Source organism: Oncorhynchus masou, chromosome 23, assembly GCF_036934945.1.
Source record: "Oncorhynchus masou masou isolate Uvic2021 chromosome 23, UVic_Omas_1.1, whole genome shotgun sequence".
NCBI classification, from domain to species: domain Eukaryota; kingdom Metazoa; phylum Chordata; class Actinopteri; order Salmoniformes; family Salmonidae; genus Oncorhynchus; species Oncorhynchus masou.
Window position 1 is genome coordinate 38,131,668 of NC_088234.1, and position 19,914 is coordinate 38,151,581.

Sequence of the window (19,914 nt, forward strand, 5' to 3'; positions counted from 1 at the left end):
TCTGGTCTGATGAAACCAAAATGGAACTCTTTGGCCTCAATGCCAAGCGTCACGTCTGGAAGAATCCTAGCACCATCCCTACGGTGAAGCATGGTGGTGACAGCATAATGCTGTGGGGATATTTTTCAGAAGCAGGGACTGGGAGACTAGTCTGGGTCGAGGGAAAGATGAACAGAGCAAAGTACAGAGATAAAAACCTGCTCCAGAGCACTCAGGCCCTCAGACTGGGGTGAAGGTTCACCTTCCAACAGGACAACGACCCTAAGCACACAGACAAGACAAAGCAGGAGTGGCTTCAAGACAAGACTCTGACGTCCTTGAGTGGCCTGGACTTGAACCCAATTGAACATCTCTGAAGAGAACGGAAAAAAGCTTTGCATCAACGCTCCCCATCCAACTTAACAGAGCTTGAAAGGATCTGCAGAGAAGAATGGGAGAAACTCCCCGAATACAGGTGTGCCAAGCTTGTAACGTCATTCCCAAGAAGACTCAAGGCTGTAATCGCTGTCAACTCGAGGCTGTAATTGCTGTCAAAGGTGCTTCATCAAAGTACTGAGTAAAGGGTCTGAATAATTATGTAAATGTGATATCAGTTTTTTATTTTTAGTGAATGAGCAAAACATTCTGAACCTGTTTAGCTTTGTCATTATGGGGTATTGTGTGTAGATTGATGAGGGGAAAAAACTATTTAATACATTTTAGAATAAGGCTGTAACGTAACAAAATGTGGAAAAAGTCAAGGGGTCATAAAACTATCCGAAGTCACTCTATGTGAAGAATTGGATCAAGTGGTTGGTGCACACCAACTGACCCACATGGTGGATGGAGTGAGGAATGTCAATCCATCCATTCTATTGTTTTTTATGAAGAGTCTCAAGTGTATGTAGACGGGAGGGGTATCGTATGCCAGCTGAGCTTTAATGATACAATTGTGGTAGTGAACATGCACCCAAATTTCTGAAGTGTCCGGTTAGGGTAAAGGAGACAGAGGTGGTACGAATAAGGACTGTCCAGCATGTCTCCTATGTGGAGGTCTGAGAAGAGTGGAAGAATAGAGTGAAATGGAATAAATAATGTTAGTAGGAGTAGAGACACCAGACAATATTCATTGTCAACAGAGGGACCCTGACAGTCGGAAAGATATCAATTTGTCTCTGTGAATGGCTTGTCCTCTGACAAATCAACTGTAAATTTCGGTGTTCCTCAAGGTTCCGTTTTAGGACCACTAATGTTTTCACTATATATTTTACCTCTTGGGGATGTCATTCGAAAACATAATGTTAACTTCCTCTGCTATGCGGATGACACACAGCTGAACATTTCATCGAAACCCTTGCGAGAAGCCTGGCATAAGGAAGTGGATGGCTGCAAACTTTCTATAAGATCTAAACCAGGCCAGAACTTGTCCGTGTAGACCAATTTGGGTTTCCAATCTCTCCAAAAGAATGTGGTGATCGATTCACGTAAATCGGCTCACGTAAACTGGCGCCAGGGGTCAGCGGCAATGTCGACAACCCACTGTGGTGGAGGTCCGTAGCGGTCCTGACTTGCAAATCGGTCGTCCGACCTGGGTATAGGGGTGAAAGACTAATCGAACCATCTAGTAGCTGGTTCCCTCCGAATTTTCCCTCAGGATATCTGGCGCTCGAAGTCTCGCAGTTTTATCTGGAAAAGCGAATGAATTAGAGGTCTTGAGGCCGAAACGATCTCCACCTATTCTCAAACTTTAAATGGGTAAGAAGCCCAGTGGGCCACTTTTGGTAAGCAGCACTGGCGCTGCGGGATGAACCGAACGCCGGATTAAGGCGCCTGATGCCGATGCTCATAAGACCCCAGAAAAGGTGTTGGTCAATATAGACAGCAGGATGGTGGCCTTGGAAGTTGGAATCCGTTAAGGAGTGTGTAACAACTCACCTGCCGAATCAACTAGCCCTGAAAATGGATGCCGCTGTATCGTCGGGCCCATACCCGGCCGTCGCCGGCCACGGGAGCCTCGAGGGCTATGCCAGGACGAGTAGGAGGGCCGCCGCGGTGAGCACGGAAGCCTAGGGCACGGGCCCGGGTGGAGCCTCTGCGGGTGCAGATCTTGGTGGTAGCAAATATTCAAACGTGGACTTTGAAGGCCGAAGTGGAGAAGGGTTCCATGTGAACAGCAGTTGAACATGGGTCAGTCAAATATGATGGCCTCCGTCGCCCCCGGCCGTTCGAAAGGGAGTCGGGTTCAAATCACCGAATCCGGAGTGGCGGAGACGGGCGCCGCGAGGTGTCAAGTGCGGTAAAACGACCGATCCCGGAGAAGCTGGCGGGAGCCCCGGGTGGAGTTCTCTTTTCTTTGTGAAGGACAGGGCACCCTGGAATGGGTTCGCCCCGAGAGAGGGGCCCAAGCCCTGGAAAGCATCACGGTTCTGGCGGCGTATGGTGAGCTTTCGCTGGCCTTTGAAAATCCAGGGAGAGGGTGTAAATCTCCCGCCGGGCCGTACCCATATCCACAGCAGGTCTCCAAAGTGAACAGCCTCTGGCATGTTAGAACAACGAATTTGAAACTTATTTTTTGACACTTTTTGAAAATCTTTTTTTATGCCGCTAGTTCGTCATGATGGAGACATCGTTTCTGGGTTAGGAATTTGAAATTTATTTTTCTGCACATTTTTGTGAACATCGCAGAAAATATATTTTTTAGTACCTATACGGCATAACGGTAGTTTCTCAATGAAGGGAGATACCGTTTCTGGGTCACAAATTTCAAAAACATAATTCTGCACTTTTTGTGAACATGGCAGAACATATTTTTCTTGTACCTACACAGCATAAGGGACGCTGGCATTACCTGTATGATTGATGAGGATCTCCATATTGCAAATGTACGGTCCCTTACTCGATGTCTGCAAAGTGTAATTTTCTTCAGTGTTGTCACATGAAAAGATATACTCAAATATTTACAAAAATGTGAGGGGTGTACTCACTTTTGTGATATATATATATAGATATATATATATATACAGTATAAATCTGGTCATGAAGCAGTGATGTGAATTCTCTAGTGCTCTTGTTCAGTAACATTTTTCCTGCTACAGTAACTGCCATCATAGCTCAAACTGAGATCTGTGTGAATCTATATTGGTGCCCAGGCTTGGTCTTAAGTGGAAGAGCCTCACTCTTCTTCTATTGTTTTTAATTCATATGTATAAGTGATGAGGCTATAGAGTGGATATGCAGTCTACATTGGAGAGTTGAAATCCCCTGCATGTTAGCTAGCGAGAAAACCCCCTTTTGGAAATGTTTTGGGTGTATTATAGTTTGGGTTCATATAGTTTGTTCAGACTCGGTGAGAATGGAGAGAGTTCAACACATGGGAATAGTTCAACACATGGGGAGAGTTCAGTTTTGTACATGGAACATTAGAGGGAGCCATAACCCCATTAAAAGGAAAAAGTACTATCTTTTTTGAAAAAAGCAAATATTAACATTGCTTTTTTGCAAGAAACTCACTTGGAGTGAGGAGCATTTGAGCATTTGAAATTGCAGTGAGGGGGGTTTGGTAAAGTGTTTTTCTCATAATTTTCAACCAGAAGTTGTGAAAAATAATCTACCACTTAAGGTGTTGAATTGTGTGAAAGATGCATTTGGTTGTTTTGTTATAATTAAAGGTACTTTACAAGGGCAGGACATTTCTATAATTAATATTTACTTCCCCCCTGCCCACCCCCTGATTTCTTCACTAAGGTATTTCTAGACTTCTCAGAATTAAACTCAGTGGCTGGAGGAGATTTAAAGTATTTGTTGAACCTCCTTATTGACAAGTTTCCCAATAGTATAGCTTCACCCTATACTCAAGTTAGGTAGCTTAAAGCTAGTTATGATGATCTGGGGTATGCTGATGTCTGGAGAACCTTTCATCCCTCCAGCAGAGAGTACACCTTTTTCTCTGCACCTTATGGATGTCAGACAAGAATAGATTATTTTTTTTATGCCCATGACATCTTTGCAGTTTGTTTTATCTGCTAATATAGGAAGCATAGTCATATCTGATCATGCTGAAGTGATCCTGGACATAAAACTCAAAAGGGGCACCCTATTCATCAAGACATTGGAGATTGAATTCAACCATTCTTAAAGATCATAATGTATTTATTACAGAGTTTGAAGCATTTTTCTCCCTCTCAGTCAACAGATAACCCCTCGCTCCTTTGGGAAACCTGTAAAGCATACGCCAGGGTCCTGATTATGTCATACTCAGCCACTAAGAGTGAAAAGCAAAAAACATTAGAGGGTGAATTGGCAACTCAATAGTAGGACTACATTAAAATTCCCACCCGTGCCCTATTAAAGGAAATATCAGTCCTTAGATTAACTTTGGACTCTCTTCTAAAACAGGACACTGAAAAGAAAATTAGATTTGTCAGGCAAAAGCTTTATGAACATGGCGATAAACCATACAAATATTTGGCGTACCTAGGTAAAAAGAGAGCAGACTCCCAGTCAATTGCTACTATTACTGATTCTGATAGCAACCATTTATATGAAAATAAATGGGTTAAGACATTTTATGCAAATCTTTATGCCTCAGAACTGACAAATGATGCACCCAAACCAAGCGAGTGTGGGAGAAATAATTGTATTTTACTACTGACGAGGAGATGTGGGAGGACATTTGGAGATATGCAAAAACATTATATTTCTGTAATCGTACTAGAGAAATCCAATTAAGAATAATACATGCATTGCATATATCCCCAAATAGCCCAGTCTTGAATGTAAAACTTATACAGACACCCTAACACATTGTCATGTTCCACATTATAAAGACACTGGTCTAAGAAATTGAAAAAATCCTAGGGTTCGACCTAGAATTTGACACAGTCTCTTTGCAGTTATGTCTCCCTAGTAGGCATGTTAATTCTGTGGGTAAGAGGAGCCTTTACAATATTCTTACTCTTACATTGGATACATTTTTTTTACATTTAAAAAAAAAAACCTTTATTTAACTAGGCAAGTCAGCTAAGAACAAATTCTTATTTAGAATGACGGCCTGCCAAAAGGCAAAAGGCCTCCAGCGGGGACCAGGGATTAAAAAGCACAACATGGTAGCAGCACAAAACATGGTACGAACATTATTGGGCAAAGACAACAGCACAAAGGTCAAGAAAGTAGAGACAACAATACATCACGCAAAGCAGCCACAACTGTCAGTAAGAGTGTCCATGATTGAGTCTTTGAATGAAGAGATTGAGATAAAACTGTCCAGTTTGAGTGTTTGTTGCAGCTCGTTCCAGTCGCTAGCTGCAGTGAACTGAAAAGACGAGCAACCCAGGGATGTGTATGCTTTGGGGACCTTTAACAGAACGGGTGTTGTATGTGGAGCATGAGGGCTGCAGTAGATATCTCAGATAGGGGGGAGTGAGGTCTAAGAGGGTATTATAAATAAGCAACAAATAGTGGGTCTTGCGACGGGTATACAGAAATGACCATTTTACTGAAGAGTATAGAGTGCAGTGATGTGTCCTACAAAAAACGTTGGTGGCAAATCTGATGGCCGAATGGCAAAGAACATCTAGCCCCTCGAGAGTACCCTTAGCTGCCTTATCTATAAATTACATCGGCGTAATCTAGCATGGGTAGGATGGTCATCTGAATCAGGGTTAGTTTGGCAGCTGGGGTGAAAGAGGAGCGATTACGATATAGGAAACCAAGTCTAGATTTAACTTTAGCTTGCAGCTTTGATATGTACTGAGAGAAGGACAGTGTACCGTCTAGCCATACTCCCAAGTACTTGTATGAGGTGACTACTTCCACAAATAAAATAAAATAAAATGTTATAGATAGCAGATGTTAATGCAAGTCTAGCGAAATGCTTGTACTTCAAGTTCCGACCATGCAGTAATATCTAACAAGTAATCTAACAATTTCACAACAACTACATTTTACACACAAGTGTAAAGGAATGAATAAGACTATGTATATATAAATATATGGATGAGCGATGGCAGAGTGGCATAGGCAAGATGCAGTAGATGGTAGAGTACAGTATATACATATGAGATGAGTAATGTAGGGTATGTATGTAAACATTATTAAAAAGTGGCATTGTTTAAAGTGACTAGTGATACATGTATTACATCAAATGTTTAATTATTAAAGTGGCTAGAGATTTGAGTTGGCAGCAGCCACTCAACATTAGTGATGGCTGTTTAACAGTCTGATGGCCTTGAGGTGGAAGCTGTTTTTCAGTTTCTCGGTCCCAGCTTTGATGCACCTGTACTGACCTTGCCTTCTGGATGATAACGGGGTGAACAGGCAGTGGCTCGGGTGGTTGTTGTCCTTGATCTTTTTGGCCTGCCTGTAACATCAGGTGGTGTAGGTGTCCTGGAGGGCAGGTACATTGCCCCCGGTGATGTGTTGTGCAGACCTCACTACCCTCTGGAGAGCCTTATGGTTGAGGACTGAGCCGTTGCTGTACCAGGCGGTGATACAGCCCGACAGGATACTCTCGATTGTGCATTTGTAAAAGTTTGTGAGTGTTTTCCGTGACAAGCCAAATTTCTTCAGCCTCCTGAGGTTGAAGAGGCGCTGTTGGGCCTTCTTCACCACGCTTTCTGTGTGGGTGGACCATTTCAGTTTGTCCGTGATGTGTACACCGAGGAACTTAAAACTTTCCACCTTCTCCACTACTGTGTTGTCAATGTGGATAGGGGGATGCTCCCTCTGCTGTTTCCTGAAGTCCACGATCATCTCCTTTGTTTTGTTGACATTGAGTTAGAGGTTATTTTCCTGACACCACACTCCGAGGGCCCTCACATCCTCCCTGTAGGCCGTCTCGTCGTTGTTGGTAATCAAGCCTACCACTGTAGTGTCATCTGCAAACTTGATGATTGATTTGGAGGCGTGCATGGCCACACAGTCATGGGTGAACAGGGAGTACAGGAGAGGGCTGAGAACACACCCTTGTGGGGCCCAGTGTTGAGGATCAGCGGGGTTGAGATGTGGTTTCCTACCCTCACCACTTGGGGGCGGCCCGTCAGAAATTCCAGGACCCAGTTGCACAGTCCGGGGTCGAGACCCAGGGTCTCGAGCTTGATGACGAGCTTGGAGGGTACTATGGTGTTAAATGCCGAGCTGTAGTCGATGAACAGCATTCTCACATAGGTATTCCTCTTGTCCAGATGGGTTAGGGCAGTGTGCAGTGTGGTTGAGATTGCATTGTCTGTGGACCTATTTGGGTGGGAAGCAAATTGGAGTGGGTCAAAGGTGTCGGGTAGGGTGGAGGTGATATTGTCCTTGACTAGTCTCTCAAAGCACTTCATGATGACGGAAGTGAGTGCTACGGGGCGGTAGTCGTTTAGCTCAGTTACCTTAGCTTTCTTGAGAACAGGAAGCATGTGGGAACAGCAGACTGGGATAGGGATTGATTAAATATGTTTGAAAATGTATATTGCCATGATTAAAAGCAATGGTTCGCGATTTCAGATTTGCTTGAATGTGGCCATCAGTCCATGGTTTCAACATCACCGATGCACTTGCTAATAAACTCGCTCACCGAATCAGCGTATACATCAATATTATTGTCTGAGGCTATCCGGGAACATATCCCAGTCCACGTGATCGAAGCAATCTTGAAGCATGGAATCCAATTAGTCAGACCAGCGTTGAACAGAACTGAGCACGGGCGTTTCCTGTTTTAGTTTTTGTCTATAGGCTGGGAGCAACAAAATGGAGTCCTGGTCAGATTTTCCAAAAGTAATCACACTTGTGGGGAGAGGGACATTCTTCTAACCAAACCAAATTACCTTTGTTTCGGAGCTGTTCAGAACCAGGGCAGAAAAAGCTTGTTGGACACAAAATCCAGGGACGGGCCAGCTGAGTATAAGACTCTATCATCTGCATATAAATGGACGTGAGAGCTTCCTACTGCCTGAGCATGTTGTTGGTGTAAATTGAGAAGAGCGTGGGGCATAGGACCGAGTCTTGGGGTAAACCCTCGGTGACAGATTTCCTAATGTTTAAACCATGAGTAGAGAGAGACTGTCAACGAATACAGCAAAGAGCTGCTGTTTTTATGACTGAGTTCATGTTTAAATTCTTAATCAGCACTGTCAACACTGGATGACGGTGTCCCTTTTTGGTCAGTGTCAGTGGAGGAAATTTTAAAATCTCTCTTTAAAAAAAATGTCCTGAACAACAATGCATTGGCAGGTCAATTCAAGCAAAGCCAGTATGCGGTGATAATGTATTGGGCCTGTAGCTTACTGTATAAACCTCATTGCTACAGTACTGTTTTTAATTGGTTAATGTTGCATAGGCTTACATTTTTTTAAGTCATGTTAATAAAGCGGTAGATCTCGGCATGCATTTTGACTCAGAATTTGATCTTGACTCAGAAAAAGTTGGTGACCACTGGTCTAAACCATCTGAACCATAAGGTTTTTGCGGATTAAGTTTAGGGAGCTCCTTTAGCACCTCGGACTCAGTGACCGCCTGCAGGGAGAAACTTTGTAGCAGGGAAAAGAGGGAGGAGCATCGGGGCAAGTTGTGTTAGAAGGGGTGGGAGATGAGGAAATGTTGGATGGGCAAGGAGGCATGGATGAGTCAAATAGGAACCCTGACTTAATGAAATGGTGATTAAAGAGCTCAGCCAGGTGTTTCTTGTCAGTAACAACGACATCATCAACATTAAGGGATATGGGTAGCTGTGAGGAGGAGGGTTTATTTTCCAGGTCTTTAACCGTTTTCCAGAACTTCTTGGGATTAGACCCACAGAGAGAGAACTGCTCCTTAAAGTAACTAGCTTTGGCCTTCCGGATAGCCTGAGTGCACTTATTTCTCATTTGTCTGAACAAGAGCCAGTCAGCCTGAGTGTGTGCGCCGAGCCTTTCACCAAATGCAATTTTTGAGGTGGAGTAACTCTTCAAGATCACGGTCGAACCAGGGGCTGAACCTGTTTTTAATTCTCATTTTCTATATGGCGGTGTGTTTGTTAACAATACCACTGAAAATATCAGAAAAGAAGGTCCAAGCAACTTCGACAGAGTGTGATTCTGTACCATTTTATAGAGGATAGTTCATGAAGGAAGGCTTGCTCATTAAAGTTTTTTAGCAAGCGACAAATCAGGACAGGTCGTTTCACTGAGCAGCCATTAAGAACACAGGCTGTAAAACAGTGATCACTAAGGTCATTACAGAAAACACCAGACTGATACCTGTCAGGATTATTTGTGAGAATAACATTGATGAGATTAGCTTTTTTGCACACCTGGATTGTACAATATTTGCCAATTATTATTTAAAAAAATCTTCAAGCTCTGTCAAATTGGTTGTTGAACATTGCTCGACAACCATTTTCAAGTCATGACATTTTCAAGCAGATTTAAGTCACAACTGTAACTCAGGAACATTCACTGTTTTCTTGCTAAGCAACTGTGTAGTTTTGGTTTTGTGTTTTATGTTATTGTCCTGCTGAAAGGTGAATTAATCTCCCAGTGCCTGATGAAAAGCAGACTGAACCAGGTTTCCTCTAGGATTTTGCCTGTGCTTAACTCCATTTAGTTTTTTTTAATTCTGAAAAACTCCCCAGTCCTTAATAATTACAAACATATCCATAACATGATGTAGTAGATATTGTACCAGTACAGAGGAATGGGGCAACAAGTGATATATGTTTCAGTAAAATTGGATTCTTTGCAATTTTAGCCATGGTTATCAACTGTACTGCAGGGATTTAAATAGTGGAGTAGGGTGGTGTTATTTTTTTTTATGTAGGGAGTTTAGTGTTATTTAGATGGTATGGTATTTGTTTATTTATTTTTAAAGAAAAGTACAAGGTAATGCAACATATTGGATACCAACCGCCGGTAAACCTAATCGAAGAAAACTGGGATAATTCTGTCACGTGACGTGCGGAGTGACGACCAAATCATTTTCATTTGGCCATTTCCTGGGAGAAGACTTTATTTATAACGTTTATATTTATAACGTTTATTTAGTTAACATAGTATGTGAACATTTTCAACAAATTACTTTCATCTGAATGTAAAATTCGATCATTGGGGCATGAAACGAGTGTTTACGTTTTGACATTGACCTACTAGCCAAGTTAGTTAACGTTGGACACTAACGTTACCGAAATAGCTAGCAGGAGTTTAGACGAACAATCAAAATTAAACTAACTAGTTAATTCAGGAATGTGCGAGTTATGAATTACCGCCCATTTTAAATATACTGAATTGGTGATCGGTATAGCCAGCGAATGAGAAATGTTCCAAATCATTTTGTTCAATCTGTGATTTGTTTACAGGGCAAAGGAATAGGCTTTCACATTTCCCCGGCAGATGGCGATGTTGAATCGTTTGTCTTTACCGTCCAAATGCATTGTTTGCAGCTGCCAATAAACTCTTACAAACCTTTCCACGGAGGGTATGTAAAACATTCTTCATTCATGCTGCAAAGGTGTCGATTTCCTCCTTAACTGGATTTAATGGCAACAAATCGTGAAAAATATTGGGCAAGATATGTGTACTTTCTTTATGAAACCATTTTCCACCGCCATGCTTATGTGGTTTTAATGCTTATGAATGCTAGTCCCGGATGATGCATATAGGTTGCAGCAGTATATAGTACCAAACGACGTTCCATACAGCAGTCTTCTGTTTACACCTGGCTGTCAGGGTGAACCGGTCAGAAATTACAGCACTTTTTGTACATAGACCACCCATTTTAGGGGACCAAAAGTATTGGGACAAATTCACTTGTGTGTATTAAAGTAGTGAAAGGTGAAATATTTGGTCGCATATTCATAGCACGCAATGACTACATCAAGCTTGTGTTTCTACACATTTGTTGAAATCGTTTGCTGTTTGTGTTTCAGATCATTTTGTGCCCAATATAAATTGAATGGTAAATCATGTATTGTGTCATTTGAGTCACTTTCATTGTAAATTATATGTCTCTAAACAATTCTACAATAATGTGGATGTTTACCATGATTACAGATAATCCAGAATGAATCGTGGATAATGAGTGAGAAGACTACAAATGCACCAAAGACATACTAACCTCTCACCATTGCAATAACAGGGGAGGTTAGCATTTGTGCGTCTAACTTTGTCATTGATCATTATTCAACATTATCTAATCATGGTAGCATCCACATTCATGTAGTGTTTAGAAACATTATTTTCTTATTTAAAAAAAAATACTTATCTTTTTACTACTTTAATACACGTAAGTGATTTTTCACAATACCATATCTATTATGCGTGGGAATACTTTGTAATAAATTTCCCAAATTAATATGACTTGGAACTGATTGGCTGGTGTCCAGAAAACTTCGGGGAGCAAATAAAATCACCAGTTGGGGAACCCTGGAGTAGAAGGAGATCAGTAGACACTGTAACCAAGAGAGGTGGTTGTTTAAGGGGAAGTGGTAGTGAGCAAAAGGTTCTGACTCAGATATATGCCTGTGAGTGCATATCAATTCTGTAAATCAGGCAAGATCTTGGTGCACTTGGGTCAGGGGCGCTGGTCCTGGAGTATATGATGATCGAGTGAGGGAACTGGTCGACACTACGTCCTGCCCAATCGAGGCTTCCTGAAACAACTGACAGACCTGGATATACAACTACAGGAGGACATACTAATACACTGAAACACACACATTCATCAGTAGAGAAGCAAACATGAGATGGACTATAACAACATGAAGGGAATAAACTATAATAATCTGTCTGAATGCTCACTGCTTGTATGTTCAACTCCATTGGACTTTGTTAAATGTGTATATTGCCATAATGTTAAATTATTACACAGTAAATACACTATTAAAAAATCTACCATATTGTCATTTCATTCATATTTTGAAAGCAATATGGCGATGGCACCTATCAATAAATGTGTTCTCAATTTACCTGGGGAAATTAAGACAAAAATAAATGTGTTAATTAAATATCCTTGGTAATTTGGGTTAGCAGCTCATATCGAGGATACACAGGATCCTTTCCTGAATCATAACAGTGATTTTATAAAAAATAATATTGCTAGCCTGTGTCAATGGACAATGAGTGAAGTATTCTGTAGAAGCAGCAAGTCACAATACCACACGCAGACTCAATGATATCAACAACCATACACATGAGGTGCTTACTTCTGCCCTAAGCCTCACAGCCCCTGCAGACCAAGTTCCCCATTTACAAACTAAACATTCGCACAAAGGTTCCTAGAGTGTTATGAGACTTATACACAGGCTGTTTATAAAATTATAAAAAGCCTATTATGATATTTGGTTTTAGACCAACTGAAATGTGTTTATTAGCCAATATCTACAGGCTACACCCGCATCACTTTAAAATGCATGATTTAAATATGAATCATTTGTAAAACAGCCATAAAAATCACTAATGACTCAAGAGGCTTTGACACGTTTACAAAGTGCACAGAGGCCTTTACACATTTACAAAGTGTACAGAGAACTTTACACTTTTACTGTGCGCTTTAAGGTTAAGGAATCCGTTTGGTTTTACAGCAACACTACCCTGCAACAACACTTCTCCGCTTCAATAAGCCTCCAGTCACAATAAAACATCAATCAATGAAAACAATGATCAAATCTAAACCACAATGACACCGCCTATCTAATTTCTATGCGCAGTGTTCACCCATCTGTAACTAACCCATTAACCATGTCCCTAACCTGTTACCTAATCCTGACTCACTAACTTGGCTTTAGCTCGGTCTCCAAGGAGAAGACTGGACAGCAGTCGGATTCCAGCAGCATCCTGCAGTGTGTGTAAACATGACAGTTTATTGAGAGGCTGATAGTTAACTGTGAATCGGCAGTATTACGTTGGTACCTAAGGTCTAACTGTGTTTACAGAGGGCAGTAGACTTCAGCAGTCCTTAGGGAGGGCAGTTGAACATCAGTATAAACAGATACTGCTGTATCAGGCAGTGTGGCCCGAGAGCATCCTCTAGCGTAGGACAAGAAGAATAGGCACAGAAGTCTGGTTGCAGAAAGACAAGGGAAGAAGGGATGAAAGCAATGACAGATATATGGATGGATTGGATGAAGGCATGGATGGATGGTTGAAAGAAAAAAAAGGACAGGGGGGACCTGGTTTCATTCAGTTGGAAGGTAAGGGTGGATGGGTTAGGGGTAGGGGTAAGAGGTCAGCAATTAAGGTTACAGGTCATCAGTGGAAGTCTGGTTTTTCGGGGAAGGTGCATCCTGCTCGTCTGATGATGACGTTGGCAGCATAGTGTCCTGCTTTCACACACTGTTCCCACTCCTTGTCCTGGACCAACTCTGACAGGAATCCTGCATGACACACACACACTTATTCAACTTTCTCAAGGACCAACTCCAAGGACCAGACAAATATCCCTACAGAAAGCCACCCAAAATGTTCATGCACATAGACAAACACACACTCAGGGACACGTACCTCCTACAAAGGCATCTCCGGCTCCATTTGTGTCCACAATGTCCTTCTGGTCAATCTTCAGCACTGGGAACGTCTCCACCTTGTCACCTCCTTCACACACACACACACACACATACGGGTTGAAAATGGCAAAGCAAAACACACACACACGGTATACGGGTAGAAAATGAAATGAAAATGAATTTGGGCACTAATAGGCACCTTAATTGGAATGTAGTGGCTGTACAGTATCATGCTATACATGTCAGAACTCTGGCTCTACGCTTCACAGCGCTGTACAGATATAGGATCATCATTTGAGCCATTTGCTACTGCAGGAAAATATTCCTGCAGCAACAGGAACTGTGAAATATTATGTGTATTATAATTAAAAAACATTGTTTGTAGGGGTTAATACATTTTCATGTTTGGGCAAATCATGTTGAACATTTTAAAGTGGAAATTACCAACTTTAGAAGCCATTTTAAACCTAAAATACAATACAAGTATGCATTTCTTGCTGTGCAGGAAAATCACAGCAACAAAAGAGTGATCAAGTTAAGATCCTACATCTGTATGGGTGTTAACTGTCAGCCGTTCTGAATTTAAGCATTGCGCACAATTTATTTTGTTGTCAGTGAGGGCAATTAATGTAAATTGCGATGACTCAATGTATTTTGAACGATGAGACGTTGAGAATAAGAGGATTATAAATAAATAATGCTTTGATGTCATACAAGCAAGCCATACCTGTGCCGAAAATAACTCATGTCATATACAGTGTCAATGTTTATGATCCATGTTTGATGTACAGATACATGATGATATGATGTCATACTCTGGGTTGTTCCGAACAGAATGAGCCCATGTTTGTTTATTGTGAAGAAAATTCACTGCTGCACATGCACCTGAATGCACTCATAACTCCTTTCTAGGAGCACCAAGATTACGATCTGTTTCTCTGAATTGCCTTGTGAAAGCCTAACACTGTAAGATCATATTTTATAACTTAGCTAGTCAAAAGAACACGCTTTCAAATGATGCCCACCTGACCCAGATTGTGATTTATAATGGACCCGTTTTGGGATAACGTAAACAACAGTAATTGTTTGATGGCAGGGATGCAGGATTGTGTTACAAACTAAACAATTACTACGTGTGCTTGCTCTAGTTCCTCAAAGGCACAGCTAGGAGAGCTCCAAAAAAGCATCTTATAGTTGAAGACTCTTCTTTGAGTCATAAAAGTGCATTGAAATTGCTTAGAAACTGTACACACGTTGTCGATGTGTGTGGCCACTTGGAGACAGACACCAGTTAGTCCTCTCACTCAAACCCTCTTATGTTGCACCTACCACACATTTTTCAGGAATAGTCTTATGTTATTGAATCAGTGTTTTCAGATTTCATTATCAATAAATGTGGCGAAAAGTATGGTAAATGTAAAATGCACATAAAATCAACAGTGTAATGTTTGGATTCAGTCTTGCGTCCGGTGAACTGTTGTGTCATCACCTTTAGTTGAAAATTTTTTCCATTATCTCCAAACTGTTCCCGTTCAATTGCTACCATGTTTATGCATATTGTTTCAAATTTCTTGTGTAAGAAACATTTCAATTTATCCTTATACATAATGGCCAATTCCAATGAGTTGCTGAAGGCAGGCTAGTTTCTGCACTCAAATCAGTGTGCGAGTGACAGTGTGTGTGCCTGTCAACGTGTGTGTGTGTGTGTAGTTACCTTTGGTCATGATGGTTCCGTCCTTCCCCTGAGTAAAGACAACGATTCTCGGTCTCTTCTTGTTGACTTTGGGCAGAGCCTCTGCCTTCTTAGCAATCTCCTCGATGTCCTCAGTCTACAAACACACACCATAGTCACAAACAAGCTATACTAATATACAAGAGTGTGTGTGTTTGTATTTCAAATCGCAGTCCACCCACCTGAAAGCCTTGCTCTTTTGAAAACGTGGCCGCCTCCTGAAAAACAGAAATATCCCATTCGTTTCCATTTACACGGGAGTGTACAAAACATATTAGGAACACCTGCTCTTTTCATGACATAACTTTCACCTGGTCAGTCTATGATCCCTTACTGACGTCCCCTGTTAAATACCACTTCATATCAGTGTAGCTAAAGGGGAGGAGACAGGTTAAAGAAGGAATTTTAAGCCTTGAGACATAGATTTTTATGTGTGCCATTCAGAGGGTGAATGGGCAAGACAAAAGATTTTAAGTGCCTTCGAAAGGAGTATGGTGTCATGAACTGCAACGCTCTTGGGTTTGTCAGGCTCAACAGTTCAAGAACGGTCCACCACTCAAAGGACATCCAGCCAACTTCACACAACTGTGGGAAGCATTGGAGACAACATGGGCCAGCATCCCTGTGGAACGCTTTCGACACCTTGTAGAGTCCATGCCCTGACAAATTGAGTCTGAGGGCAAAAGGAAGGTGTTCCTAATGTTTTGTACATTCAGTGTATTTCTCCATGTCGTCCTATCTCGTCTGCCTGTCGGTCTCTCTCTCCATCGTCCTCTCGCTCCCCATCTGTCTGCTTGTGTCTGTCGCCCTTTCTCTGCCTATTTGCCCGTTGGTCTCTTTCTTTCCGTCACTCTCTCCCTCTACCATTCAGTCTGTCTGTCTCTCTCTCTCTCTCCAGAAGTACCTAGATACTGGACAAATGAATGAATGAGGGTGTGTGTGTGTACCGTCTCGTTGCCGAACAGCACATCCACATAGGGCATGACCTCCATGAGGGCATCTTTGAAGAACTGAGAGATGAAGGGAGCGGAGAGGTTCAGAGTGAACAGCTTGTTGTTCTCAGAAGCGTGTTTGGCCACTTTCAGTATGGACTCCAGAGACACCGTCAGGAAGAAACCCTACGGAGGAGATAATAAAGCCTGTTATCACTGCTACACAGCCAGTTGTAATGCTACACAGAGCCTGTAATTACGCTACACAGCATGTTATAATCAATGCTACACAGCATGTTATACTAAATGCTACACAGCCTGTTATAATCAATGCTACACAGCCTGTTATAACCAATGCTACACAGCCTGTTATAACCAATGCTACACAGCCTGTTATAACCAATGCTCCACAGTATGTTATAACCAATGCTCCACAGTATGTTATAAGCAATGCTGCAGGGTATGTTATAATCAATGCAACACAGTATGTTATAACCAATGCTACACAGTATGTTATAACCAATGCTCCACAGTATGTTATAATCAATGCAAAACAGTATGTTATAACCAATGCTGCACAGTATGTTATAACCAATGCTCCACATTGTTATAACCAATGCTCCACGGTATGTTATAATCAATGCTCCACAGTATGTTATAATCAATGCTCCACAGTATGTTATAACCAATGCTTCACAGTATGTTATAACCAATGCTACTAAGCCTGTTATAATCAATGCTCCACAATATGTTATAATCAATGCTACACAGCCTGTTATAACAAATGCTACTAAGCCTGTTATAATCAATGCTCCACAGTATGTTATAATCAATGCTCCACAGTATGTTATAACCAATGCTCAACAGTATGTTATAATCAACGCTACTGAGCCCGTTATAATCAACGCTACTGAGCCCGTTATAATCAATGCTACACAGTATGTTATAATCAGTGCTCCACCGTATGTTATAACCAATGCTCCACAGTATGTTATAACCAATTCTACTGAGCCTGTTATTATTCCATGCTACTAAGCCTGTTATAATCAATGCTACACAGTATGTTATTATTCCATGCTACCCAGCCTGTTATAATCAATGCTACTAAGCCTGTTATAATCAATGCTACACAGCCTTTTATAATCAATGCTACACAGCCTTTTATAATCAATGCTACACAGCCTTTTATAATCAATGCTACACAGCCTGTTATAATCAATGCTACACAGCCTGTTATAATTAATGCTACACAGCCTGTTATAATCAATGCTACACAGTATGTTATTATTCCATGCTACTAAGCCTGTTATAATCAATGCTACTAAGCCTGTTATAATCAATGCTACTAAGCCTGTTATATTCAATGCTACACAGCCGGTTATAATCAATGCTACACAGTATGTTATTATTCCATAATCAATTATTCACAGCCTGTTATAATCCATGCTACACAGTATGTTATTATTCCATGCTACTAAGCCTGTTATAATCAATGCTACACAGTATGCTATAATCAATTATTCACAGCCTGTTATAATCAATGCTACACAGCCTGTTATAATCAATGCTACACAGTATGTTATTATTCCATGCTACTAAGCCTGTTATAATCAATGCTACAAAGCCTGTTATAATCAATGCTATAATCAATTATTCATAATCAATGCTACTATGTTATAATTCAATGCTACTAAGCCTGTTATATAATTATTCAAGCCTGTTATAATCCATGCTACACAGTATGTTATTATTCCATGCTACTAAGCCTGTTATAATCAATGCTACACAGTATGTTATAATCAATTATTCACAGCCTGTTATAATCAATGCTACACAGTATGTTATTATTCCATGTAACTAAGCCTGTTATAATCAATGCTACACAGCCTGTTATAGTTAATGCTACACAGCCTGTTATAATTAATGCTACACATCCTGTTATAACCAATGCTACACAGCCTGTTATAATCAATGCTACACAGTATGTTATTATTCCATGCTACTAAGCCTGTTATAATCAATGCTACACAGCCTGTTATAAGCCATGCTACACAGTATGTTATTATTCCATGCTACACAGTATGTTATAACCAATGCTACTAAGCCTGTATTAATCAATGCTACACAGCCTGTTATAATCCATGCTACACAGTATGTTATAACCAATGCCACTAAGCCTGTTATAATCAATGCTACACAGCCTGTTATAAGCCATGCTACACAGTATGTTATTATTCCATGCTACTAAGCCTGTTATAATCAATTATTCACAGCCTGTTATAATCCATGCTACACAGTATGTTATTATTCCATGCTACTAAGCCTGTTATAATCAATGCTACTAAGTCCGTATTAATAAATTATTCACAGCCTGTTATAATCCATGCTACACAGTATGTTATAACCAATGCCACTAAGCCTGTTATAATCAATGCATTACTGCCTGTTATAATCCATGCTACACAGTATGTTATTATTCCATGCTACGAAACCTGTTATAATCAATTATTCACAGCCTGTTATAATCCATGCTACACAGTATGTTATTATTCCATGCTACTAAACCTGTTATAATCCATGCTACACAGTATGTTATAACCAATGCTACTCAGCCTGTGGTCAACAATGCTACTCAGTGTGTGTGTATGTGGTCTTTGTTACATACAGCGATATAGTAAACTTTGGCTTTTTCCACCAGTTTCCAGTTCTCCTTCAAGTCCAGATGTTTGTCCTTCTTATAACAGTTAGCTGCCGCTAGGTTAGCTACCAGGGACCTGAGAGAGGAAGGGGGGGAGGAAGAGAAGAACGAGTGGAGTTGATGAGAGGGACACAGTGGAGTTACAGTGGTAAGACAAAGTATGTGAACCCTTTGGAATTACCTGGATTTCTGCACAAATTGGTCATGAAATTTGATCTGATCTTCATCTAAGTCACAACAATAGACAAACACAGTCTGCTTAAACTAATAACACACAAACAATTATACGTTTTCATGTCTTTATTGAATATATTCATAGTGTAGAGTGGGAAAAGTATGTGAACCCTTGGATTTAATAACTGGTTGGCCCTCCTTTGAAAGCAATAACCTCAACCAAACATATTCTGTAGTTGCGGATCAGACCTGCACAACAGTCAGGAGGCATTTTGGACCATTCATCTTTACAAAACTGTTTCTGTTCAGCAATATTCTTAGGATGTCTGGTGTGAACCGCTCTCGAGGTCATGCCACAGCATTTTAAATCGGGTTGAGTTCAGGACTCTGACTGGGCCACTCCAGAATGCGTATTTTCTTCTGTTGAAGCCATTCTGTTATTGATTTACTTCTGCGTTTTGGGTCGTTGTCCTGTTGCATCAACAAACTTCTGTTGCGCTTCAATTGCCGGACAGATAATAGCCTTACATTCTCCTGCAAAATGTCTTGATAAACTTGGGAATTCATTTTTCCGTTGATGATAGCAAGCTGTCCAGGCCCCGAGGCAGCAAAGCAGCCCCAAACCATGATGCTTCCACCACCATACTTTACATTTGGGATGAGGTTTTGATGTTGGTGTGCTGTGCCTTTTCTCCTCCACAAATAGTGTTGTGTGTTCCTTCCAAACAACTCAATTTTAGTTTAATCTGTCCACAGAATATTTCGCCAGAAGCGCTGTAGAACATCCAGGTGCTCTTTTGCGAACTTCAGACAGAAGTGGCTTCTTCCGTGGTGTCCTCCCATGAACACCATTCTTGTTTAATGTTTAACATATTGTAGACTCGTCAACAGAGATGCTAACATGTTCCAGAGAGTTATGTAAGTCTTAGCTGACACTTTAGATTCT

At 41.0% G+C, this 19,914-nt stretch overlaps 1 protein-coding gene across 2 annotated transcripts in view; it reads right to left on the reverse strand.

Moving 5' to 3' along the window:
- Positions 1-12,391: 12,391 nt before the first annotated feature.
- Positions 12,392-19,914, reverse strand: part of LOC135510795 (adenosine kinase-like) — a 45,873-nt gene continuing 38,350 nt past the window's right edge. For both annotated transcript variants that reach the window (XM_064932013.1, XM_064932015.1), the window contains exons 6-11: positions 18,762-18,870; positions 16,112-16,282; positions 15,347-15,382; positions 15,147-15,261; positions 13,431-13,520; positions 12,392-13,303 (exon numbers count right to left, since the gene is read on the reverse strand). In XM_064932013.1, coding sequence (XP_064788085.1) covers positions 13,179-13,303; positions 13,431-13,520; positions 15,147-15,261; positions 15,347-15,382; positions 16,112-16,282; positions 18,762-18,870 — 646 coding nt within the window. In that variant the 3' untranslated portion in view covers positions 12,392-13,178. The remainder of the gene's footprint in view (positions 13,304-13,430; positions 13,521-15,146; positions 15,262-15,346; positions 15,383-16,111; positions 16,283-18,761; positions 18,871-19,914) is intronic.